The sequence below is a fragment of the Triplophysa rosa genome, unplaced genomic scaffold (genome assembly GCF_024868665.1).
Source record: "Triplophysa rosa unplaced genomic scaffold, Trosa_1v2 scaffold18_ERROPOS2012085, whole genome shotgun sequence".
Taxonomy (NCBI): domain Eukaryota; kingdom Metazoa; phylum Chordata; class Actinopteri; order Cypriniformes; family Nemacheilidae; genus Triplophysa; species Triplophysa rosa.
Window position 1 is genome coordinate 3,325 of NW_026634202.1, and position 27,417 is coordinate 30,741.

At 45.6% G+C, this 27,417-nt stretch overlaps 1 protein-coding gene across 1 annotated transcript; it reads left to right on the forward strand.

The window, feature by feature from the left end:
• Positions 1–3,655: 3,655 nt before the first annotated feature.
• On the forward strand, positions 3,656–5,858 carry kcne4 (potassium voltage-gated channel, Isk-related family, member 4). The gene is made up of 2 exons (XM_057327221.1): positions 3,656–3,912; positions 4,245–5,858. The coding sequence occupies exon 2, from the start codon at positions 4,263–4,265 to the stop codon at positions 4,788–4,790; it is 528 nt and encodes a 175-aa protein (XP_057183204.1). The 5' UTR covers positions 3,656–3,912; positions 4,245–4,262; the 3' UTR covers positions 4,791–5,858.
• Positions 5,859–27,417: the final 21,559 nt, after the last annotated feature.

The following is a 27,417-nucleotide window of genomic DNA, read 5'->3' on the forward strand; positions in this document are numbered from 1 at the left end:
CAGACGTGTCTCTCCATGGATGCGTCTCTTCGTGCAGCGCGAGATGCGCAGTTTAAAAGTCACACGTGTCTCTCGGTGCTGCGCGAGGTGTGCAGTTTTAAAGTCAGATGTGGTTCTCCGTGGATGCGTCTCTTCGTGCAGCGCGAGATGCGCAGTTTAAAAGACACACGTGCAGTGTTGGGTAAGTTACTCTGAAAAAGTAATTAATTACTAGTTACTAATTACACATTCGATAATGTAATTAGATTACTGTACAAGTTACTCTCTTCAAAAAGTATTTAATTACTTATTACTAATTACTTTCTATATCCTACATCAACCTTGATGAGTTAAGTGATTCAAGGATAGACATGAAACGGCTCTTTTAATTCATTCAAATAAATAATATTAAACTACATAAAGTAGTATTTTTAATTACAAATGTGAGAATTATACATTAAAGCATGGATTTTAAAGTTAGGCTTTGAATTTTGATGTAAATTCCTCTTCTGCACACACACATATTACACAAAGTATTTAGTTTAATTACATCAGAAGTAACTGTAATTAAATTACAGAAAAATAAGAGTAATACCTTACTTTACTTTTTCAAGGGAAAAGTAATTAAATTACAGTAACTAATTACTTAGTAACTAGTTACACCCAACACTGCACACGTGTCTCTCGGTGCTGTGCAGTTTTAAAGTCAGACGTGTCTCTCCCTGCAGCGCGAGGTGCGCAGTTTTAAAGTCACACGTGTCTCTCAGTGGATGCGTCTCTCCGTGCGGCACAAGTTGTGCTGTTTTAAAGTCAGACGTGTCTCTCCGTGCAGCGCGAGGTGCACAGTTTTAAAGTCAGACGTGTTTTGCATGCATCTCTTCAAGCTGCGCAGTTTTAAAGTTTAAAGGGGAGAGGTGTTTTAAATGACAAAATTAAAGATTATATTAGTAAAACCCAATTTGTGGCGTTTGCACTTTGCAAAGTACATATTAGGCTAAATACCCTGATTTGGTGGTTTATTTAGTTCAGAGTTGGGTAACGAAGTACATTTACTTGAGAACTGTACAAGTACACTTTTTGAGTATTTGTACTGAAGTATTACTTTTTCTGTTTACTTTTTACTGTACTTCACTACATTTGAATGACAAATATCTCACTTTTCATGGCACAAAAAAAATGATTTCCTTGGCCGACCCTCCCCTCGCTCCCACGTTTGGGAGAGACTATTGTCAGTTGCTTCTAATATGACACACCTGAATCAACTCACCAAGTGTATTAATTATGGAGACATTCACAAGATTTTGGGAGAAGGCTAATGAGTTCAGTTGTGTATAATTTTCCCATATCTGATTTACTTATTATAAGCAAAAGATGTAATTACATTTTATCCGATTAATCGATTAATCGAGAGAGAGAAAATCGACCAACTAATCGATTATCAAAATAATCGTTAGTTGCAGCCCTAGTTTAAACAACAAAACACATTCACATGCACATATTTGACAATCGGAATGTCAGATATTTCATGACATAGCTAACAGTTTGTGATTTTTTTTGAGTAAAAGAATGTAAAAGCAATGCATCAGTCATACAGCTGTTGTGGCTCTGCGGTGTGTCACATGATACGCAGTGCCGCGTCGCCATGGAAATGTTAAAGTGATAGGCTACCTTCTTAACGGTCGCCTTGGGAAAGCTAGTCAAACACTGTAACTAGTCACTGTAGCTAGTCAAACACTGAAACGGGTGTCAGGTGTAGCCAAGCTTCAGGAATATGGCTTCTGAAGGCAGAAAAAGTGAAAAGCACTCTGGAGACAAATACAAACAAAATGTTTCTTAAGTGGTGCTTTTATTTTGTTCTTTTTTCTGTTAATTATTAAGAGTTTCAGAAAACATTGTTTGGTCTTATAAGATGAATTAAAAAATGCACTGAAAAATTATAGATGGTTGATTATTTGTCTAGGTAAGTATATTTTTTTCATACATTAAAAATAGCTTTTAAAATACGCAAACTGGCAATACTACGTAAAGGGGTTCAAAACATCTCCCTTTAAAATGCTATTGGTTTCGACTATTTAGATAAAGTGTCTGTTAAAGGAATATGACTTGGCCTGAAGAAAAAATCAGTCAGAAGAATTTTTTTCACTTTAATCCATGACTCTGATTTTACTGGCTTGGCCAAGCACTGACTTACACTGTCTAGCTCTTCCCATCATGCACCATTCCCACACAGATGAGACTGGCAAAAGCACAGATTCAGTTTTGGCATCGGGCAAACACAAGAATATGAGAATGGATGTTCTGGAGAACTTATGCTTGTTTATTCAAATCCATTACATTTTTTACAGTATGGGGGTGCTTCAAATAGTGCAGTGACTTTGGAAAAAAAGACAAAATAACTTTTAACCATATTTAAAAAGTTAAACTTCTGACTGACTAAATAGTTTTAAAAAAACTCTCTTAAAGCGGCCCTAACACGCGTTCTGCCGATCTCATATTAATCTTGAGTACCTATAGAGTAGTATCGCATACTTCGTATCTTCAAGAGTATTTAGTTTGATCACATTTATAAAAGATAGATACAGCTGTACGATTATTTCCGAAAGCATGTCACGTGCGGGGGGGAGAGGTAGGCTGAACTAAAGCACATGCGCCAACAAAACACAGACATCAGTCATGCGGTTCATGTCCGGCATCTTTTAGCACTGGGACGGCTCCATATATCAGTTTCAAATTATCTCCAAATCCAGCGTTATATCAACCGTTTATATAACATTCATCTCAAATGCAGTGAACAAACAAACACCTGAACTTCGCGAAGGTATGCTCTCTCTCTCCTGCACTCAAGTGAAAGGGACGTCTGCGCATGCTCCTTCTCCTGCTGTCCTTGCTGCCGCGTGGGCGTGCCGTGTGATTTTTTTTGGGGGGGGAGAATTGTCAAATAAGGGACTAAGAAAAATAGTTACAAAACAGTTTTATATGTTCGAAAAAAAACTTGTACGATCGCTGGGGGAGTGTATCGAGCACAGAAATATACGTAATATGCCCAACTTGTTTTTTGACAAGTTGACCATGTTAAGCATGAGAAGACAGCACGTTTAACATTGTACAGAAGTCAGAATACCTGACACACCGTTGCACCACCCCTTTAAAGACAGCTTTTGCCCCCCATTGACTCCCATAGTAGGAAAAATTACTTTATCTTTTTTTGTTCTGTTGAACACAAAAGAAGAGATTTTGTAGAATGTAGGACAGCAAACAGTTCTGGGACACTTTTGACTACCATTGTATTTTTCCTACTATGTTAGTCAATGGGGGGCAAAACAAGTATTCTTTCAAATATCTTTCTCTGTGTTCAACGAAGAAATATTTTACAGATTTGGAACAGCTCGAAGGTGAGTAAATGATGACAGAATTTTCATTTTTGGGTGAAGTATCCCTTTAACTAGGGTTTTGAGTTCTGAGTCTTTTTAAAGACCCCATTTATCAATTGAAAGACATGTACCTACATGTCTTTTTAGTCATGTAAGACAAGACTAAAAAGGCACTGCAAGTTGCGTTGGATAAAAGCGTCCACCAAATGCGTTAATGTTACTAAGGACCACAATTTATGTAAGAATAGTTAATGCAAATGATTGCTTTGAAGTCCATGTTTTCGTGTTGGCTCTCCAGACTGCAGAGCTGTCTTGATATGTTATGATAAACGAGCGCATTTGGCAGCAATTGAGCTCCATTATGCGTCATAAGAATGAGGCTGTGAGCATCTCTGAGGGACGGACGTGAGGATCTCGACTCCCTCAACCCCTGTCACAGATCCTCCTGGCGCGTGTCCACGCACAGCTGCCCTCGCGAGACCAGTTATTTAAACGACACAGCTGACATTCCCCTTACAGCCCAGAAACATACGCGGAAAAGTGTCCACGCTGAAAGATCTCGGTGAGTAAATTGAGCGTTTTTACATTTAAGTCATATTTCACATCTTTTATGTAGTCTAGCCTATCAAAGAACGATAAGATTTGCTAGCTACTTGGTAAAACTTCACTATAACTTTACGTCACAACTTATTGCCATAGGTGTGACAATTCTAAAAGTTGATCTGGTGTGTTTTAGTCCAAGAATATTATTCTTGGTTATCCGACAATAAATTTAATTTAATGGCCTTTTAAATTAATTTGGTCCAGTCGCACTTATTAACCACAGCTTTGCTGAATGTAATGTATAAAAGTAGTTGTAGTTCTTTAAAGTTACATTTAAAACATCTTTTTCAGGTAACTGCTACTATCGCAATGGAGTCGGCGCGCAACGGCACCGCGCGGGGCGCGCTCTCATCGCAGCAGACCACCAGACTTTCCTCGCTCGGCGGAAGGGACGGCAACGCTTACTTGTACATCGTCATCGTGGTGTCCTTCTACGGAGTCTTCCTCATGGGGATCATGCTCGGTTACCTGCGCAGCAAACGGCGAGAGAAGAGACGCATGAACGCTTTCACGCGCCTGCTGCACGAGGAGGAGCAGCGCGAGTGGGGCGCGAGCCAGAAAAAGCACAGTTTCAGCCTGCCCTCGTTTCCCGCGCTGCGCTCTACGCCGGTGCCGTTCTTGTTAACCGGCAGGCACGCGGGCTGCGGGCGCGTTCTCGCACCTCTGGCCTGCGCGCTGTGCTCGGTGGAACAGAGCAGCGTGAGTTCTCTCAGCTCCACCGCCGATGTGCGCTTTGCTATAGAGGAAGAGCCGGTGAACGGAGACGGGACCGAGGAACCGGTGATCTCGCGCTCGGAACCAAACTGCGGCGCGGAAAATCTGAGCGAGACTTCCTGAGGTTGCGTCACCTGACCAAATGTCTAAAATCAACTCTAAGGTTCCTTAAAGTTCATGACGGACTGTATGGTTTCATAAAGAATCTTTAAGATCAATAGAAACTGTTGAACAAAAACTTTAAAGGGATACTTAACCCAAAAATGAAAATTCTGTCATCATTTACTCACCTTCGAGTTGTTCCAAATCTGTATAAATTTCTTTGTTCTGATGAACAGAGAAAGATATTTGGAAGTATGCTTATAACCAGACAGATCTTGCCCCCCATTGACTCCCATAGTAGGAAAAAATACAATGGTAGTCAAAGGTGCCCCAGAACTGTTTGCTGTCCTACATTCTTCAAAATGTCTTATTTTGTGTTCAGCATAACAAAAAAAAATGATAAAGTAATTTGTCCTACTAAGTCAATGGGGGGCAATTCTGTTTGGTTATAAGCATTCTCCCAAATATCTTTCTCTGTGTTCATCAGAACAAAGACATTTATACAGATTTGGAACAACTCGAAGGTGAGTAAATGATGACAGAATTTTCATTTTTGGGTGAAGTATCCCTTTAAATTCTAGAGAATATAAAAGATAAGAAAACACTAAATGGCTCTTTGGGTTCTTATGTGAAATCGCGCGATGAAGTGCCTTTATTTTTAAAAGTGAAACGATGGTATTAGCATCAATAAACGAACTTAACATGACAGCAAAGCGCATAACTCTGTTTGATGGAGTTTCCACATTCATTCATTTACAGTAGTTTTAATAAATACTAACTGTAGTATTTTGGCAGTGGTAAGGTTCTCCAAAGTGCCGAGGCGGTAAATACGAATAAAAAAATAACCTGGAAATCACTTGAAAACTCTTTGTTCTTATATATCAACATGTACATAAACGTGTGAAATAATTTGATATGTTTGCATTTTTTGTAAATAAGTGATCCATATTGCTTTACTTGCATGGATGCGACTATTTAAGAGTCTATTAAAAAGTCTCTTCGGTTTGAGTGAAGTTTCATGTCTTTATTTGCACTTACAAATCACTGTCTCATGGGGGTGTAAGAGACCATGTGAGCATCTCAAGGGACTCTTAAAGATTAGTTGTTATAAGATGCTCTGAAGTCTCTTGCATATGGGAAACGTTTGTGTCAGTCCACTTGGCGTCACTGCAGAGATAAAATCTGTTCACTTCCCCTCCCGAAACTTTTTCATTTGGTTATTCCCCTCAGGAATTAGCTTGGAGACAATGAGGAGGTTTTCTACAATCTTACTTTTTGTTTTACGTACTGTAGATCTACAATATAATTCCCATACTTCATCAGCATCATTATAGTCTTTGTTGTCCCAATGAAATGACATCACGCGCACAAGAGTCAGTGACCTGTCCTCCTGTCGAGGGACTTCAGTGGAAAGTTCTCTCATTATTTCCGTCTGAATGGATTTCTTCCAAAGGAAACGTAATGCATGATGAATAAATATTTGAATACTGAATCATTTTATGTTCTATAAGCAAGAGTTTAATTTTGAACAATTTTGTGAAATTAGAAATTTAGACGCTTAAAATATATATGTATAAAGACAGAAGTGGCAACCACTCTTTGAGAGAAAGAGAGTTTGGTGAGTCATAGGCTACTCCCTGTGCAGGAAATAAAAACGCACATTCTCCTCTCTTTCTCTCATTCTCTACATTTTATTCTCTTCATGATTCAAGTGTTTGGGATTTTTTAACAAGGACTGTTATAATAGTGATAAAGTAATCTATTAAAAGTCTCTCGCTTAGCACTTCTGTCTTTTCACTTCTTAATTCATTCACCACTTCATCACATGTCACTTATCTTGTGAGTTTACTCTTTGAAACGTTAATCCCCAAAACAAAAAACGACATCTTCAAAAGATCATTTAATTCACTTTGTGATCTTTAACCTGCCTCTAAATACATGACGAATGCTGTTTTTCATCTTAATATTTAACATTTAATGTGAGCTGACATGTCCGGGGAAAACCAGAATGTTGAGATTTAATTTATGGGATGTAATCATACATGAAAAGGTCAGGAGCACCAATGATATTAACCATATTGATAAAATGCATACTGACCCTTAGCATCCTTAGAGGACTCGCATGCTTGTATCTTTGGTCTTGATGAGAGTTTCTATGGCAACAGGTACAAGAGGGAGTACTTCATTTACACGTGGCGGTCAGATATCCGGATGCCTAAGAAACAGCTGTGCAAGCTCGGGGGTCTTTAAGGTGTTGAAGCGCTTAAAAAGTGAAAGTGACCTATTAGTCAGATATGGTGACCCATACCCGAAATGTGACCTCTGCATTTAACCCATCCAGAGAGTAGTGAACACACGCACAGCAAGTGGTGAACACACGTACACCCGGAGCAGTGGGCAGCTATCACTGCAGTGCCCGGGGAGCAAGTAGGGGTAAGGTGCCTTTGCTCAAGGGCACCTCAGTCGTTACCCGCCTGGGATCGAACCTGACTGGTCACGAGTCCGACTGCCTAACCATTAGGCCACGGAACTAACGCGAGTTGAGTTTGTCTTGTGTTTGTAGCGCATGTTGTTTCTTTGTGTGATCTGCAAATGCAGACACGCGCGCAACGTGAAAAAAGACAACTAAGTCATAATAATCAGTAATTATGTTCCAACTAGAGGCAACAAATGTCGTGTTTATAATGGGGTTTATTGTCTTTGTTGAGTCGCGACGATATGGCGTAACACTGGTTGATCCCTAACGGCAAATCTTTATAACGTCGTATATAAAAGGTAAAACAGTTAGCTATAGTTTTGAACTGTTTAACATATTTTAAAAAAAAACCTTACCAATCCTTTACATCCTGCTCAAGTCGCGCTGGCAAAGTTGATGTATCGACTCGATCATCTTCATTTTCAGGATCAGATTCGGGATCGAATTGATAAGGAAAGTACCGATAACATTTTATCACCTGTCAGTACAATTGTTTGGGAACATGATGTTCCGAATATGGTAAGAGGCGTTACATTTCCGTCACACGCTTGCCGTATTCGACCAATCACTACTCACTGGTTAACTGGCCAATCATAGCACACCTTGCTTTTCAGAGCGATGAGCTTTGTAAGAAATCCGCGCGTTTGTAAGAAATACAGCGTTTTTTAACCTTAAAAAGTGTATCCACATTCCATTACATCTAAAACAAAGATAATATTCGTTTTAGCTGTGTCCATCAGTAACCGGTGTTCTGACCTGTCAACATTCAGTCTTACGTCTGCAGTAGGACATAAATGTTCAATACTTGTTCAACTGTACAGATAAACAGATGTAATGTATGAATGTTTGCCAAAGACAGAGATAAGCGTTGTGAGTTCAGAAGACCACCAGCTGTTTCATTTCCTGGAGATGGATGCAGGGAAACGTGCAGAGGAGTGCAGCTGCTGAGAAACATACGCGTGTAAACACATGAGAATCGTTTGGCAAAGTGTAACTGCTCATTTAATGATCACAAAGGTGATAAGCTTGAGAAGTTGTTTGTGTTTGTGTGCTGTAAATTCCGATAACAAGCATCACTTTGTCATTTTGCAACTAAATCTAATGAACATCATAAGACGCTTGTTAAGGATGATATCAACTCAACTTTATTTATATAGCGCTTTTACAATTTTCATTGTTACAAAGCAGCTGTACATGAGACACATTGACTACAAGCAAAACAATCAAAGTTGTACCTGCAAAAACAAGAAAAGTTTGAAAACACAGAAGACAGACACACCCACACACAAAACACTCCACACACACAACACGCACACACACCAACACACACAGACACAGAGACACACACACACGTACGTACACAGACAAGTACGCACACACACACACGCTCAGTGAGAGCACACATTTAGGATAAAGGAGAGAGAAGCACAGGTCAAATATAACAGATAATAAATTCCTATATGCAATATTAATTAAGTAAAACTTTAAGATTCTAAAGCAGCCCCCCCGGTCAGGCAGATAGTGCAAAAACAGTATGCAAACGGTGGCGAGGAACCCAAAACTCTAATCGAGAAAAAAAACCTCAGGAGAACCCAGGCCCAACCAGGGGATTCCAGTTCCCCTCTGGCAAAAGCTGCTGCCTCTGCACAAGCTCCAGAGAACTTGCACAACAAGGCTAAATAAAATAAATAAACTTAATAATAAAATAAATTATAGTTTAAGATTATCATTAATAATCTAATAGTAATACACCATATTACAATTATTTAACAGAGCCAAAAACAAATATTTAATTATATTTATCATAATAATAATCGTACTTAAATATTTAAAAAATGCCACGCAGGATTAAAAAAAATAAATTAATACAAAAATAAATCCATGAAGAAATGTAAAAAAGCAAAAATAAATGAGTATTTATACTTTTATTTCCTTATTTATGGGTAATTATATATTTTTTCACGCTTATTTATTTTTTCATTTATTTATTTATACATTTATTTATTTCCACTTTTATTTATTTCCACATTTATTCATGTATATATGTTATTTATTTTTACATTTATTTATTTCTACATTTATTTATTTATGTATTTCTTTGTCTGTATGCTAATGAGTGGGGGCGTGTTTCACCTCAGACATTAGCAATCGATCTCAGAGCGGGTGCTGAAGCTTTAGGCCACAGGGACACCTTGTGGTGTGACCAAACGAAACGAGGTTGACGAAGTTGCATAGAGAAGGCAATCTAGTCATTTAATATCACCCTAACTGTATGAGATAGGGTTACCACACATAGCCTACATACTCTTTATTAGGGACATTGCCGTAAAACATTATTCGGTCGAGATTTCTAAAATGTCTTTGCACACATGAACAGAAACTGCACAACAACAGGTCTGCTATGAGACACTTGGAAGAATACACTTGGACATGGAAGCGCGTGAAATTATCCACTAGTGATCACATTTATTGTAAATGCGCTGGATGGAGCTGATAAGAACTTGAGTTGTTTGTCGATGAGACTCGCACAAACCAGCTCAGAACGCCGAGAGAAACCAGCGCATTTCACTGAACTCTACGCAAGCATTATGATCAATGCGTTTGAAACGCGTCTGCAAATACAGTTTACATTCGCGTTTCCTAACTTTGCAATGCATAGCACGTGGCATTTCGAATGCTTAAATTATAACGCATATTTCCATAGGCGTAATTTGCGGGTGGACGGGTGGGTCATGTCCCCACCACTTTTTGCCAAAGTCAATTTTGTCCCCACCACTTATTGGAAGAAATAAAAAATGCGGAGTGTCTATTTACCGTTGCTTTGTAAGCTAAGGCAATTTCTAACAACTCCGCCCATCAGTTTCAGATTGGAATAGACAAAATGTTAGAAAGGCACAAGAAAATCAACTTCTCCAGTGGCGTAGAGCGTAAAGCGTGTGTTACCTGCTTCATGTCGTCGTGGGTTCGGGACTGCTGTCCGCTGAACTTTTTCCCTATCACATATCAGATTGTAAAGGTATTTATTTGTAATAAACGATGAAAATATTTGAAAATGGCTGTTCAAGTCATACATGTACCAAACATTTTGCGCTTAATTGCACTTTGATGCTATATATTCGTCCTTATTGTTCTCGACATGCGGTTGCTATCGTCTATTGCAAGATTAATTACATTTTGATATTTAATAGAAAACTCCAATAAATGGAAAAAGTCACAACTTTGTAGTTTCATGAGTTCAAAACAAAATTTAGAAAGTTTGTTGTATATTTGAAGCCTATCTGTCAATGCCCGTGTAATAAGTGAAAATAAGATTTTTTAAAAGATATTATTTTTCCATCTGTTTCCCCTGTATCTGAATGTTTGTCCTTATTAGCAGGGGGTTCCCAAACGTCTCAATCCTTGACCCAACAACAGGTAATCTGTGTCAAGCACAAATTTTTAACATGGGGAAAACACATTCGTTTCAGTAGTTTTTATTTTATCACAAATTAATACGTTTAATTACGTATGGCAACAGCCATCCTTACATATAATAAAGCACAACATGCTTTAAATGATCTATTAATGAAAACATGATATAGTTTAAAAACAAATGGAAGCAGATCTGATATGTGGAAATTTAGAATAGTTTAGCGGATTTGTACGGTGGCGTATTGCTGCCACGTATTTTCCACCATTTTTCCAATGACTTGAACAGCCATTTTCAAATATTTTCATCGTTTATTACAAATAAATACCTTTACAATCTGATATGTGATAGGGAAAAAGTTCAGCGGACAGCAGTCCAGAACCTACGACGACATGAAGTAGGTAACACACACTTTACGCTCTACGCCACTGGAGAGGTTGATGGTCGTGTGCCTTTCTTACACTTTGTCTGTTCTAATCTGAAACTGATGGGCGGCGTTGTTAGAAATTGCCTCTGCTTACAAAGCAACAAGACTGACTTTGGCAAAAAGTGGTGGGGACATGACCCACCCGTCCACCCGCAAATTACGCCTATGGAAATATGCGTTATAATTTAAGCATTCGAAATGCCACGTGTTATGCATTGCAAAGTTAGGAAACGCGAATGTAAACTGTATATGCAGACGCGTTTCAAACGCATTGATCAAAATGCTTGCGTAGACTTCAGTGAATTGCGCTGGTTTCTCTCGGCGTTCTGAGCTTGTGCGAGTCTCATCGACAAACAACTCAAGTTCTTATCAGCTCCATCCAGCGCATTTACAATAAATGTGATCACTAGTGGATAATTTCACGCGCTTCCATGTCCAAGTGTATTCTTCCAAGTGTCTCATAGCAGACCTGTTGTTGTGCAGTTTCTGTTCATGTGTGCAAAGGCATTTTAGAAATCTCGACCGGATAATGTTTTACGGCAATGTCCCTAGTAAAGAGTATGTAGGCTATGTGTGGTAACCCTATCTCCATACAGTTAGGGTGATATTAAATGACTAGATTGCCTTCTCTATGCAACTTCATCAACCTCGTTTCGTTTGGTCACACCACAAGGTGTCACTGTGGCTTTAAAGCTTCAGCACCACTGCTCTGAGATCGATTGCTAATGTCTGAGGTGAAACACGCCCCCACTCATTAGCATAGAGACAAAGAAATACATAAATAATTAAATGTAGAAATAAATAAATGTAAAAATAAATAAATGTAGGAATAAATACATATATACATGAATAAATGTGGAAATAAATAAAAGTGGAAATAAATAAATGTATAAATAAATAAATGAAAAAATAAATAATCGTGAAAAAATATATAATTACCCATAAATAAGGAAATAAAAGTATAAATACTCATTTATTTTTGCTTTTTTACATTTCTTCATGGATTTATTTTTGTATTTATTTATTTATTTTTAATTAAGTCAATTCTGGAATTCCATACTTCTAGACATCACAGATTTTGATATTTGTAAAGCAATAGAACACATAAAAAAGATAATTGTTAAAATGAACTCACTTTCATGTCATTCCAAATCCATGTGATTTCACCAGCAGCAATAAAGATATTTTTCCATATAATAAAAAAATGATTTGGTGATCACCATTAAAATATCAAATGTCTTAAGATAAGTCACAGATGAGATCTCTTCAATATCTCAATTATTTCTCTGACATCAATGATCTTAAATAGAAAGCAAGTGGAAACGTTAAGTTTTACTTAACTTATTTATTATGACATGCTGTATATGAATTTATAGTCTGTTTAATATTTGACGTGTGTTTCTCTCTCCTTATCTTAAATGTGTGCTTCTCTGTGATAACCACTGGGCATGTGTGTGTGCGCGCATCCGTGTGTGTGTGTGTGTGTGTGTGTGTGTGCGTGCGTGCGTGCGTGCGTGCGTGCGTGCGTGTGTGTGTGTCTGTGTGTGTTAGTACGTATGTATTTTGTGTGTGTGGAGTTGTGAGTCTGTGTTTTGTATGTGGGTGTGTTTGAACCTGTGTGTGCATGTCTGTCTTCTGCGTTTTCACCTTTTTTTGTTTTTACTTGTATAACTTTAAATGTTTTTCTTATAGTCAAAATGTTTCATGTACAGCTGCTTTGTAACAATGAAAATGGTAAAAAGCGCTATATAAATAAAGTTGAGTTGAGTATGCTTTCTATTGGAAACGTATAGCAAGTGGAAACGTAATTGAAGATCTCAACATGAACTCAAACATTTCTCATCAAATTTACTCAAATCCAGATTATTTGACCTCTACAATCTACACTGTAAAAAATTCCTGTTAATTTACATGGAAATTTAACAGCAAAATGCTGTTTTCATTTAATAGCAGTATGTTACTGTTTTATACAGTGGGAAGACTTGTTCACTTTAGGTTAGTGGTCGAACAACCACAGTATGTCACTGTTATTTAACAGCATTTTACCATATTTTCCTGTCTGCGCCATTTTGGATTATCAGCATGAGGTACGGCTGCACCTTTATCTTTGGTTGTAATATCTTTAAATTAAATGTTAGATCTTAAATATCCAGTGAAGTTTTTATTATTTAATAACATTTCCTGTTTTAATCAGGCAAAGTATTTCTGAAAACAACGTTAAGATATGCTGGTTAGCGGAAAACTTCTGAAACAGTGACTGGGTAGCATTAGCTAACAGGAGATTCAAATGCTCGTGACTAAAAGGTAAGAATTACCCTAAATTTAATCCAACCTATACGTTTTACTAATATCTGTGTAAAAGATGAATCGGGAACGATCTAAATCAATTATTGTTTTTGTGTAGTTACACTTTTAATGTGCGCTTTCTGTCCATGTAGGTGAGACATATTTTATATTGACTGCAAATTGGCCAGATTTTTCGTGTTATCTTAAATTAAAACATCTAAAACATTTAATATAGTATGTTACCCCCTGATTTATTATAGATCAGCGATGCTATCAAGTATGTCTAAAAATACCGCTAAGTTGTGACCCTGGATCACAAAACCAGTCTTAAGTAGCACGGGAACGTTTTTAGTAGAAGCCAAAAATACATTGTGTGGGTTAAAATTATCGATTTTTCTTTTATGCCAAAAATCATTAGGATATTAAGTAAAGATCATGTTCCATGAAGATATTTTGTAAATTTCTTACCTTAAATATACAAAAACTTTATTTTTGTGAGTGGATGGCCTGCCACAGTGCCCCTGATTAACAACTTCAAAGGCTATTTTCTCAATATTTTGATTTTTTTGCACTCTCAGATTCCTGAGTTTTAAACGGTTGTATCTCACCCAGATATTGTCCTATTCTAACAACTCATACATCAATAGAAAGCTTATTTATTCAGATTTCAGATTATGTAAAAATCTCAATTTCGAAAAATTGACACATAAGACTGGTTTTGTTGTCCAGGGTCACAGTTATAAAGATTCGGTCAAGCTGTTGTAATACATGCTGGTAAGCTTTCCGTGTGCATGCATTGATGGTAAGATACATTAAACAGTTGGTTTATTAAATATTTATGTTTTGGTAACTGGGTATATAAGTAAAATCGTCTCGGTTACATTTGTAACCTCGGTTCCCTGATGGAGGGAACGAGATGTTGTGTCGAACCGACAGATGGGGTTCGTCCCTGAGAACCAATCGCTTCCGACTACTTAGAAAGGCCAATGAAAATTGGCGAATGAAATTTGCATGCCGGACTCCGCCCCTGGAAATCCGGGTATAAAAGGGAGACGGCGTGCTTCATTTATTCACCTTTGTTCTGAGGAGCCTGAGACCTCTCACGACTGCTGCAGAGGACAGCACGTGTTGTGGCAAGGAGGACACAACGTCTCGTTCCCTCCATCAGGGAACCGAGGTTACAAACATAACCGAGACGTTCCCTTTCTGTCGGTCTCTCGACGTTGTGTCGAACCGACAGATGGGGTTCCAATGGAAAACGCCATAACACTGTGCCCTGTCACAATCTCAACGAAGCGACGGTGACTGGCCTGGGCGTGTCAGCCATGAGCGCTACCGCAAAATTGTAACCTACCAGTGGGTAGGTAGGGGGTCCCAGAGCTTTCTTGAAAGGTGGGAAGGCCCCTACCTTCGGCCTCACAGGCGGCGGCCTTGTTTCTCTAACAGCGAGAAGCCGCCCGGAACCGTAAGGCCACTGGGTAAGCGCTACTTCCTCAAGTGGGGGATGCGCTACAGAGACCACTTCCTACCGCAGGGAGGAGACTAGTGGAGATACCAACATGGTCTCACCGATGGGGGAGAACTCATGGGAAGAAAGTGCGGACTGAAGGAGTTAACCGCGAGGTGGAGGTCCACCTAAGGAGGTCATGGGTTACCAAGGTGGGAACCAGCATGAGGATACATCAGACGGAACCGCCCTACTGGGGGGTTGCAACGTCTGGTAGCACTAGGTCCGGTTAGAGCTATGTTGCGAATAACTCAGGTGATACCCGGCCTAAGGGGCAGGGCTGCTCTGCCCAGCCCGCCCACAGGAGGTGCTTGCTAGTGATGGATGGAGTGCCTGTTCTTCACCCAGTGGGGGAAGAAGGGAGGCTAGTAGTACGCTGACCCCCTAGGGTCAGGTACTGTCATAGGCGTACACCCTACCGGTCGCCGGTCTTGCCTGATGCCCGCAAGACTCGCCGACCGGTTTTACGCGAAGGCTGTAGGACCTCGCGAAGGTGATGGGTGTAGCCCAACCCGCAGCTCTGCAGATGTCTGCCAGAGAGGCGCCTCGAGCCAGTGCCCACGAGGAGGCTGTACTCCGTGTGGAGAGAGCTCTCACCCAGTGGGCGTAGGCGAACTTAGGACAGGTACGCCATCGACGACGCCCATGATCCAGTGCGTCAATCTCTGTTTGAGACAGCCCTCCCTGCTGATCTCCAAAACAGACAAAGAGCTGCTCAGAGCTACTGTGGCTCTGCGTGCGGTCCAAGCAGAGGCGCAATGCGCGTACTGGACACAACACGGATGAGGTTGGGTCTTCCTCCCCGGTGGGGAGCGCCTGTAAGTTCACCACCTGGTGTCTCGGGGGAGTGGTGGGAACTTTGGGCACGTAGCCGGGCCGGGGTCTCAGGATAGCGTGAGAATAACCGGGCCCGAGTTCTAGGCAATCTGTGGACACGGAGAATGCTTGTAGGTCCGCTACCCTCTTGAGCGTCCTCCCGAGAGCCGTCTTCATCGTGAAGTGAGAAAGAGCGGCATCTCCGAGGGGCTCCAGGACCGCATCAAGGTCGTAAGAGGGTACGGAGCGTGGGTGAGGTGGTAGCCTTCCCGCGCCCCTTAGGAACCAAATGATCAGGTTGTGCTGTCCTAGAGACTACCAGCAACTGGGTCGTGATGAGCGGCAACAGCGGCTACATACACGTTCAGTGTGGAAGGGGAGAGATTATTCTCGAGTCTCTGGAAGGACCGCACCCACTTGATCAAGCAACTCCGCGGGTCTTCTCTTCGAGAAGAGCACCAGGATGAGAAGAGGCACCACTATAGGCGTATAGTCGCCTAGTGGCCAGGGCCCTAGCCTGAGTAGTGGTCTTAACCGCCGCAGGGGTTAGGCCACTCAGGATCTCCTCGTTCCGTCCAGGGGCCAGACATGGAGGTTCCAGAGGTCTAGCCCGTGATGCCATAACGTGCCCTTCCCCTGGGAAAGCAGGTCCTTCGTCAGGGGAATCGGCCAGGGGGGAGCTGTCGTCAAGAGCATTAGCTCCGAGAACCAAGTCCGGTTGGGCCAGTATGGCGCAACTAGTACACTTGATGCTCCTCTTCCCTGACCTTGCACAGGGTCTGTGCAATGAGGCTCACTGGGGGAAAGACGTACTTCCGCTTGTCCCACGGCCAGCTGTGCGCTAGAGCCTCCGTGCCGAGGCAGGGAGTACCTTAGCGGCAATGGGTGGTGTCCAGGGAGGCGAAGGGGTCTACCTGAGCCCGCCCTGACTGTCCCCAATGAGCTGGCTACGCGGGGGTGGAGTCGCCACTCTCCGCGAGGCGTCAACTGACGAGAGAGCACATCGGCTGTCTGGTTCAGGTCACCTGGGATATGTGTGGCCCTGCGGACTCCACAGGAGGAGGCGTCGGGCGAGTCGTGTTAGCTGCCATAAGCGAACGCCACCCTGGCGGTTAAAAACGCTACGGCAGTTGTGCAGTCCGACCGGACCAGCACGTGCTTGTTCTGCACGAGAGGTTGTAACCCCTTCAGTGCGGGTAGCACATCCAACAACTCTAGGCAATTGATATGCCTGCGCAGGCGGGGGCCCGTCCATCGCCCTGACACTGCGTGCCCGTTGCACACGGCACCCCAACCCTGCAGGGAGGCGTCTGTCGACCCTGACGCGTCTCGCCTGCCCGAGAGGGACCCCCGTCCGTAGAAAAGGTCATTGAAGACCAAGGGGTTAGGGTGCGTCGGCAGAAAAGCGTAATCACCATCCGCCTGCTGCCGGTGTGCCACGCTCTCCAGGGAACTCGACTCTGTAGCCAGTGTTGGAGCGGTCTCATGTGCATCAACCTGAGGGGTATCACCACCGTCGAGGATGCCATGTACCCAGGAGCCTCCTCCCGCTGACTGCTTGAAATATTCCAGGCAGTTCAACACTGACTGAGCGCAGTCGCGCTGTAATGGAGACAGAGTTGAGTTCCATACCAAAAAAGAGTATGCTCTGCACAGAGGAGAGCTTGCTCCTTTTCGGTTGACCTGTGGTCCCAATCGATCTAGGTGCCGAAGCACTAGGTCCCTGTGTGTACATAACAGATCTCACGAGTGTGTCAAATGAGCCAGTCGTCGAGATAGTTTAGTACCCGCACACCTCTCTCCCTGAGGGGAGTGAGGGCGGCTTCCACGATCTTCGTGAAGACTCGTGGGGACAGGGACAGACCGAAGGGGAGGACTCTGTACTAATATGCCTGACCCTCGAAAGCGAACCGTAGGAACGGGCGATGACGAGGGAGAATGGACACATGAGAGTAAGCGTCCTTCAGGTCGATTGCCATGAATCCATCTTGACATCTGATAGATGCCAGGATGCGCTTCTGCGTGAGCATCCTGAACGGCAGCTTGAGTAGGTGCCTGTTCAGGGTACGCAGATCTAGCGACCCCCGCTCTTTTGGGGACGATGAAGTACGGGCTGTAAAACCCGTTGAACATCTCGGCTAGAGGGACGAGCACGATCGCTTCCTCACCAGAGGGGTGGCGACCTCGGCCCGAAGCACGGGGCATCCTTGCCTCTGCTGAGGTTAAGAGGATGCCCCGAAACTTGGGCGGGCGTCCGGGGAGTTGGATCGCGTAGCCGAGACGGACCGTATCCCGTAGTCACCGTGACGGTTTGGGAAGCTCTTGTCAGGCTCCCAGGGACCGACAGGGAGGCTAGGGGTACGTTCTGCTTCATCGACCTCCCGGGGGTGGTTCGATGGCTGGCAGTACGGATCCCTCGCCGTGGGGGGGACCCCCGGGGAGGAGATCGGCTCTGCAGTTTTACCTGTCTGGCGAAGATGTAGCACAACGCACCATCGAATGAGAGTGCTTAGGCTGATGATTATCCTTGACATTGGGTCTTGCCGCAACGTCGAGTTGCCGAACACCGTCGTGTAGAGGGTGAGAGCGGCTGTGATAATACCCAGACGATGATGTGGCACAAAGCACCGTCGATTGAGAGTGCTTAGGCTGCTGATTATCCTCGACATTGGGTCTCGCCGTGACGCAACGTCGAGTTGCCGAACACCGTCGTGTAGAGGGTGAGAGCGGCTGTGATAAACGCCCAGAGAGGGAGAAAACTTTTAGAAAGGTATTCTCGAACTCCCTGGGGTCTTCCCATGAGGGCCGCATTGGCTTTCACCGCGGCTGCTGATGGGGTGGTGGTCTCCTCTTCGATGTCTCGAAGAGGACCAGGGCTGCTGGGAAGCAGACGGTGCACGGGATCTCGGCGGCCAGAGGGCGGTCGAGTCGCGGCTGGGGAGGACATACGTGATATCCTCTGTCTGCTCCCTAACTGTCGAACTCGACAGTATCACCAAACAGCCCCCCCTTGCGAGATGGGTGCATCGAGAAAGCGGACTTTCTCAGAGTTACTCACCTGTGCAAGGTTCAGCCAGAGGTGTCTCTCCTGGACCACAAGTGTGGACATCGCCCGACCCAGGGCCCGCGCGATCACCTTGTTCGCCCGAGAGCGAGGTCGGTGAAGCCGCGGAGTTCCTGCATAAGCGCTGGGTCGGTCTTACCCTCGTGGAGCTCTCTCCGCGCATTGGCCTGCAGGAAGGCCATAGCATGGAGAGAGGGGACAGCTTGGCCCGCAGCAGAGTAAGCTCTCGACACCTCAGATGCCGAAAAGCCTACGTGCTTTGGACGGGAGTCTAGGTCGAGCCCCGGGGGGACATCGACGTATCCTCTAGCTGCCCCACCATCGAGGGAAGAAAGGGTGATGGAACTAGTTGACGTGTACGCGCCGAAGGGGGCGTTCCAGGTCGTACTAGGTTCCTCATGCACTTCCGGGGGAACACGGCACTGAGGGCGAGTGCGGCTTGGAGCCGCTCTCAAGCCCGATGTACCGTGTATCCAGCCGCGAGCGTTGGGAGAGGCAGTGCGGTGCACCGCAACCCAATGCCGGCGGCCCGGGAAAGCATGGCTGACATTTCGACATCCGCTTCTTCCTGATCTCGACCCCCCGAGGGAGGGAGCTTCAAGGAATCGTCGGAGTCTGATGCCAGTAAGTCACCCTCCGATGCTGCAACAGACATCTCATCATCACGTACCGTGTCCGATACGTGATTGAGGAATAAGACGGCGGACCGTCTTATGGGGAACGGTCAGACGAGCAAGGCGAGGTGCGAACGGTCCGCGAGCCAGTGGCTGACGGATTAGCGCTCACAGTAATCCTCATATCACCCTCGCTGCTCGCCGTAGCGGGCGGCAGGGCCGTAGTCCTGCCGTCACGGAACGGGAAGCAGACAAGGTGGTGGCTGAGTCCCGTGGGAACACAGCCACCCGTGACGCAACGTCTGAATCGTCAGCCGCCCGCAGTGCGGGCAGGACGTATCCACAACATCTGCCCCAGCGTACTGGAAGCAGACATCGTGTCCGTCCCCCTCCTCGATGAGTGTGTTGCACCCAAGAGAACAGCGGGACATGCCACGCTGGAGAAATTTGCTCTTTTAGAGAAAAAAACTCGAACACTTCTGGAACCGCCGAGACGCCCAGGGGAAGTCGCTGCAGGAAGGGACAGTCCGCTGCACCACGTCGTAGAGCCGGCAGTCTTGTAGCGAAGTCTGTTGATCACGAGCGAAGGCTCCGAAGAACAAAAGGTGAATGAATGAGGCACGCCGTCTCCCTTTTATACCCGGATATCCGGGGGCGGAGTCCGGCATGCAAATTTCATTCGCCAATTTTCATTGGCCTTTTCTAAGAAGTCGGAAGTGATTGGTTCTCAAGGACGAACCCCATCTGTCGGTTCGACACAACGTCGAGAGACCGACAGAAAGGGAACTTTTCGGTTACGTTTGTAACCTCGGTTCCCTGATGGAGGGAACGAGACGTTGTGTCCTCTTGCCACAACACGTGCTGTCCACTGCAGCAGTCGTGAGAGGTCTCAGGCTCCTCAGAACTAAGGTGAATGAATGAGGCACGCCGTCTCCCTTTTATACCCGGATATCCGGGGGCGGAGTCCGGCATGCAAATTTCATTCGCCAATTTTCATTGGCCTTTTCTAAGAAGTCGGAAGTGATTGGTTCTCAAGGACGAACCCCATCTGTCGGTTCGACACAACGTCGAGAGACCGACAGAAAGGGAACTTTTCGGTTACGTTTGTAACCTCGGTTCCCTGATGGAGGGAACGAGACGTTGTGTCCTTTTGCCACAACACGTGCTGTCCACTGCAGCAGTCGTGAGAGGTCTCAGGCTCCTCAGAACTAAGGTGAATGAATGAGGCACGCCGTCTCCCTTTTATACCCGGATATCCGGGGGCGGAGTCCGGCATGCAAATTTCATTCGCCAATTTTCATTGGCCTTTTCTAAGAAGTCGGAAGTGATTGGTTCTCAAGGACGAACCCCATCTGTCGGTTCGACACAACGTCTCGTTCCCTCCATCAGGGAACCGAGGTTACAAACGTAACCGAGACGTTTTCTTTCTGTCGGTCTCTCGACGTTGTGTCGAACCGACAGATGGGGTTCCAATGGAAAACGCCATAACACTGTGCCCTGTCACAATCTCAACGAAGCGACGGTGACTGGCCTGGGCGTGTCAGCCGTGACCGCTACCGCAAAATTGTAACCTACCAGTGGGTAGGTAGGGGGTCCCAGAGCTTTCTTGAAAGGTGGGAAGGCCCCTACCTTCGGCCTCACAGGCGGCGGCCTTGTTTCTCTAACAGCGAGAAGCCGCCCGGAACCGTAAGGCCACTGGGTAAGCGCTACTTCCTCAAGTGGGGGATGCGCTACAGAGACCACTTCCTACCGCAGGGAGGAGTCTAGTGGAGATACCAACATGGTCTCACCGATGGGGGAGAACTCATGGGAAGAAAGTGCGGATTGAAGGAGTTAACCGCGAGGTGGAGGTCCACCTAAGGAGGTCATGGGTTACCAAGGTGGGAACCAGCATGAGGATACATCAGACGGAACCGCCCTGCTGGGGGGTTGCAACGTCTGGTAGCACTAGGTCCGGTTAGAGCTATGTTGCGAATAACTCAGGTGATACCCGGCCTAAGGGGCAGGGCTGCTCTGCCCAGCCCGCCCACAGGAGGTGCTTGCTAGTGATGGATGGAGTGCCTGTTCTTCACCCAGTGGGGGAAGAAGGGAGGCTAGTAGTACGCTGACCCCCTAGGGTCAGGTACTGTCATAGGCGTACACCCTACCGGTCGCCGGTCTTGCCTGATGCCCGCAAGACTCGACGACCGGTTTTACGCGAAGGCTGTAGGACCTCGCGAAGGTGATGGGTGTAGCCCAACCCGCAGCTCTGCAGATGTCTGCCAGAGAGGCGCCTCGAGCCAGTGCCCACGAGGAGGCTGTACTCCGTGTGGAGAGAGCTCTCACCCAGTGGGCGTAGGCGAACTAGGACAGGTACGCCATAGTGACGGCGTCCATGATCCAATGCGCCAATCTCTGTTTGAGACAGCCCTCCCTGCTGATCTCCAAAACAGACAAAGAGCTGCTCAGAGCTTCTGCGGCTCTGCGTGCGGTCCAAGCAGAGGCGCAATGCGCGTACTGGACACAACACGGATGGGGTTGGGTCTTCCTCCCCGGTGGGGAGCGCCTGTAAGTTCACCACCTGGTGTCTCGGGGGAGTGGTGGGAACTTTGGGCACGTAGCCGGGCCGGGGTCTCAGGATAGCGTGAGAATAACCGGGCCCGAGTTCTAGGCAATCTGTGGACACGGAGAATGCTTGTAGGTCCGCTACCCTCTTGAGCGTCCTCCCGAGAGCCGTCTTCATCGTGAAGTGAGAAAGAGCGGCATCTCCGAGGGGCTCCAGGACCGCATCAAGGTCGTAAGAGGGTACGGAGCGTGGGTGAGGTGGTAGCCTTCCCGCGCCCCTTAGGAACCAAATGATCAGGTTGTGCTGTCCTAGAGACTACCAGCAACTGGGTCGTGATGAGCGGCAACAGCGGCTACATACACGTTCAGTGTGGAAGGGGAGAGATTATTCTCGAGTCTCTGGAAGGACCGCACCCACTTGATCAAGCAACTCCGCGGGTCTTCTCTTCGAGAAGAGCACCAGGATGAGAAGAGGCACCACTAGGCGTATCGTCACCTAGTGGCCAGGGCCCTAGCCTGAGTAGTGGTCTTAACCGCCGCAGGGGTTAGGCCACTCAGGATCTCCTCGTTCCGTCCAGGGGCCAGACATGGAGGTTCCAGAGGTCTAGCCCGTGATGCCATAACGTGCCCTTCCCCTGGGAAAGCAGGTCCTTCGTCAGGGGAATCGGCCAGGGGGGAGCTGTCGTCAAGAGCATTAGCTCCGAGAACCAAGTCCGGTTGGGCCAGTGTGGCGCAACGAGTTACACTTGCTGCTCCTCTTCCCTGACGTTGCACAGAGTCTGTGCAATGAGGCTCACTGGGGGGGAAGGCGTACTTGTCCCGCGGCCAGCTGTGCGCTAGGGCATCCGTGCCGAGGGGACCCTCGGTCAGAGAGTACCAAAGCGGGCAATGGGTGGTTTCGAGGGAGGCGAACAGGTCTACCTGGGCCTGCCCGAACTGCACCCAAATGAGCTGGACTGCGCGGGGGTGGAGTCGCCACTCTCCACGAGGCGTAGACTGATGAGAGAGCGCAACGGCTGTCTGGTTCAGGTCGCCTGGGATATACATGGCACACAAGGAGCGGGTCACCTGCTGACTCCACCGGAGGAGGCGGGCCCCCGGGAAGAAGACTGGCTCTGCTGGTTCGCCTGCCTGGCGATTTGAGAGTGCTGAGGGCTGCAATGTACATTCGATGTTGCGCCTCGCCATGACGCAACGTCGAGTTGCCGAACACCGTCGTGTAGAGGGTGAGAGCGGCTGTGATAAACACCCAGAGAGAGAGAGAGAAAAACCTTTAGAAGTGGGTAGTTGGGACGGGGCAGGAACCGTCCCGGATCGACCAACCAGCAATGGGATGGCTGGGGTCGGGTGTTCTCGATCTCCCTCGGGTCTTCCCATGAGGGCCGCTACGGCTTCCGCCGCGGCTGCTGATGGGGTGATGGTCTCCTCTTCGACGTCTCCCCTGTCGAAGAGGACCAGGGCTGCTGGGAAGCAGAGGGTGCACGGGATCTCGACGGCCAGGGGGCGGCCGAGTCGTGGCGGGGGAGGATGTGCTTGATATCCTCTGTCTGCTCCTTTTACTGTCGAGAACTGTGGCTCAGCAGTATCACCAAACAGCCCCCCCTTGCGAGATGGGTGCGTCGAGAAAGCGGACTTTCTCGCAACCCATCTGTGCAGGGTTAGGCCAGAGGTGTCTCTCCTGGACCACATGTGTGGACATCGCCCGACCCAGGGCCCGAGCAGTCACGTTGGTCGCCCGTAGAGCGAGGTCGGTGACGGCGCGAAGTTCCTGCATAAGCGCTGGGTCGCTCTTACCCTCGTGGATCTCTCTGAACGCCTTGGCCTCAGGATGGCCATAGCGTGGAGAGAGGGGACAGCTTGGTCCGCAGCAGAGTAAGCTTTTGACATCCTGGATGCCGAAAAGCCTACGTGCTTTGGACGGGAGTCTAGGTCGAGCCGCAGGGGGACTCGACGTATCCTCTAGCTGCCCCACCATCGAGGGAAGAAAGGGTGATGGAACTAGTTGACGTGCACGTGCCGAAGGGGGCGTTCCAGGTCGTACTAAGTTCCTCATGCATTTCCGGGGAAACACGGCACTGGGGCGAGTACGGCATGGAGCCGCTCTCAAACCCGAGGTACCATGTATCCAGCCGCGAGCATTGGGAGAGGCAGTGCGGGCACTGCAGCCAACTCCGGCGGCCCGGGAAAGCATGGCTGACATTTCGACGTCCGCTTCTTCCTGATCTCGACCCCCCGAGGGAGGGAGCTTCAAGGAATCGTCGGAGTCTGATGCCAGTAAGTCACCCTCCGATGCTGCAACAGACATCTCATCATCACGTACTGTGTCCGATACATGATTGAGGAATAAGACTGTCTCATGGGGAATGGTCAGACGAGCAAGACGAGGTGCGAACGGTCCGCGAGCCAGTGGCTGACGGATTAGCGCTCACAGTAATCCTCATATCACCCTCGCTGCTCGTCGTAGCGGGCGGCAGGGCCGTAGTCCTGCCGTCACGGAACGGGAAGCAGACGAGGTGGTGGCTGAGCCCCATGGGAACACAGCCACCCGTGACGCAACGTCTGAATCATCAACCGCCTGCAGTGCGAGCAGGACGTATCCACAAGGGCTGCCCAGCGTACTGGAAGCAAACCTCGTGTCCGTCCCCCTCCTCGATGAGTGTGTTGCACCCACGAGAACAGCGGGACATGCCACGCTGGAGAAATTTGCACTTTTAGAATGCAGACGGTGTGGCACCGTCTGCTAGCTCGAACACCTCTGGAACCGCCGAGATTCCCAGGGGAAGTCGCCGCAGGAAGGGACCATCCGCTGCACCACATCGTAGAACCGGCAATCTGGAGTTGCTAAGTAGTAGCGAGAGTTGATCTTCACAAGCAAAGGCTCCGAAGAACAAAAGGTGAATAAATGAAGCACGCCGTCTCCCTTTTGTACCCGGATTTCCAGGGGCGGAGTCTGGCATGCAAATTTCATTCGCCAATTTTCATTGGCCTTTCTAAGTAGTCAGAAGCGATTGGTTCTCAGGGACGAACCCCATCTGTCGGTTCGACACAACGTCGAGAGACCGACAGAAAGGGAACCCTAATTATTGTCTGATTACTGTGCATGTGTCAATTTCAAAACCACTGCTGGCTTGATTGCATAACTATTTTCCGCACAACAGGGCGCGTTGCTCTTGCACTTTCATTAACAATTTTATCTTTTTTAGCTTGACTCAAATGCATCGGTAAATCATTAACTAGACACTGATCGGTTGCATCTGCTCTTTAAAAAATGTTTCCCTGTTATTTCTTCTGGGAAACGTGCTACCCCTGTGACCTATGTGACCAAAATATATTTTTCTTTCCAAGGAGGAAGTCTATTGGCTCACTTTGCAGAGAAGCAAGAAAAAATTATTCTGAATTTATATGACATATTTATTACTCATATGATATGACTATAATTCTATTTTTTATTTTAATGGAGAAATGATGTCTGTTTGTTTCAACAACACAAGCAGGGTACCTTAAAACTCTAAAAAGGACACAAGGGCAACCATTAGGTTAAGACTCTGGTGATTTTTTTTGGTCCAAAAGCAGTTTACAGAGGTGGCCAAAATTATAAGAACACTAGTTGTTTTACCAGCTAAAAAATGGTTTTAAGTCAGTTATTTCTATCTTTCGCTGTAGTCTGTCAGTAGGAAATACCAGTATACCAAAAGTATTTATTTTGCCATTAATTGTAATAATCCAGTGAGATTTTTGTTTGCACAAGGAGTCTGACAACAGCCAGTGCTCCACATAGAGATCTGATCTCATCATCATCATCATCATCATCATCCAGTCTGTCTGAAATGACATGAAGAACCAGAACAAACTGAGACAAAGTAAATCCAGAAGACCTGTGGCAACATCTCCAAGATGCTTCAAGAAACCTACCTTTTAACTGTTGTTTAACTGGCTTGTATGTTGTAAACCATGTTTTCATTTGTTTGTTAAAGTGAGAGTTCATCCAAAAATGAAAATTCTGTCATCATTTACTCACCCTCTTGTCATTGTAAACCTGTATAACTTTCTTTTTTTCTGCAGAACACACAGAAAGACATTTTGAATAATGTTGGTAACCGGCCCCCATTCACTTGCATTGTTTAGATGTGATTGGGTGTCGGCGCTGTTCGGTTACCATCTTTCTTCAAAATATCATCTTTTGTGTTCTACATAAGAAAGAAAGTCATAAAAGTTTGAAATAACCAGAGGGTGAGCTAATGATGACAGAATTATTTTTTTGGCGAACTATCACTTTAAACCTTTTTGTTTTTTAATTGAATAATTTTTTATTAACTTCTTTCATTTTAGGTTAGTGATTGATTTGAAGTTACATTTGTATTTTATGTTAAGGCATTTATAATGCCTTATTGTGTCTTATTTGTTTTTGTTTAGTTGCTTTACGAAAGCCATTTTTGTATTTTTATAGGTTATGGGTGCTTTTTTGTTGCACCATAGTTTGTGCATTAAATATTATAATGATGGCTTGTATTTTTGCCCATTTTATGGTGTAACAAACAAAGCATATAAAATCTGATGTTGAATAGGAATAAAGAAGATAAAAAAAGAATAAGTTGGCTTCGTTTGTTTTTTATCCACAAATATAAAATGCAGGGTATAATTGCATTACAATTAAAATTAAAGCTGCGAGCAGCGATGATCGGGCCCTCGCGGAAAGTGCCACCGCAACCCGATTGCATAAGGAAAACAGTGAATGGCAGGCGATAAAATCAATGCAGGCGAATTATAGTAGGATTTGTTATTTATTTAAATGTGCCACATTCCCTTTTGCCAGCTGGTGGCTCTATTGCTATAAGTGAACACTGACATGGATATGTGTTCAGGCCAAGACTATTATCAAACATGTGAAGTGTGAGGCCGGTCAGACATTGTGTGCCTGAGTTACTATAGCTTCCTGTTTCATGGTGATACTGGCCAAATATATTGCTGACCTGTTTGAATCTCTATGAGTTCATCACAGTTTGAAAAATTCTACTTCCTGTTTCCTGCAGGTGGCGCTATAACTGTATCTGAATATTACCATTTAGATGTCTTCAGGCCAGGACTTTTATCAAATGTGTGAAGTCTGGGGCATGTTGGACATTGTAGGCCTGAGTTACAACAACTTCCTGTTCATGGCGAAACGCCAAACTTTGGCAGGCCGCCAGGGTCACGTTCCCCCACGAAAAGTCAAGATCTCCGCAATTTAGCTTCGCAAAGGCCTTAAGATGAGAATGACATGAAGATGATGTTGATCGGATTAAAACTCTAGGAGGAGTTCCTTAAAGTACGACGCCTGCAAATTTAAAAAATTTATCAAATTGCACAGGAAATAAAAAATAACGGACTTCCTGTTGGGTTTAGAGATATGCCCCAAGAGACTTTTCTTAATGATTCGGGGTGTTCTATGAGCCCACCAAATTTGGTGCATGTATGTTTTGCGTAGCAGTCTGGGCAGTTCTAGGTGGCGCTAGCGAGCCATTTTGC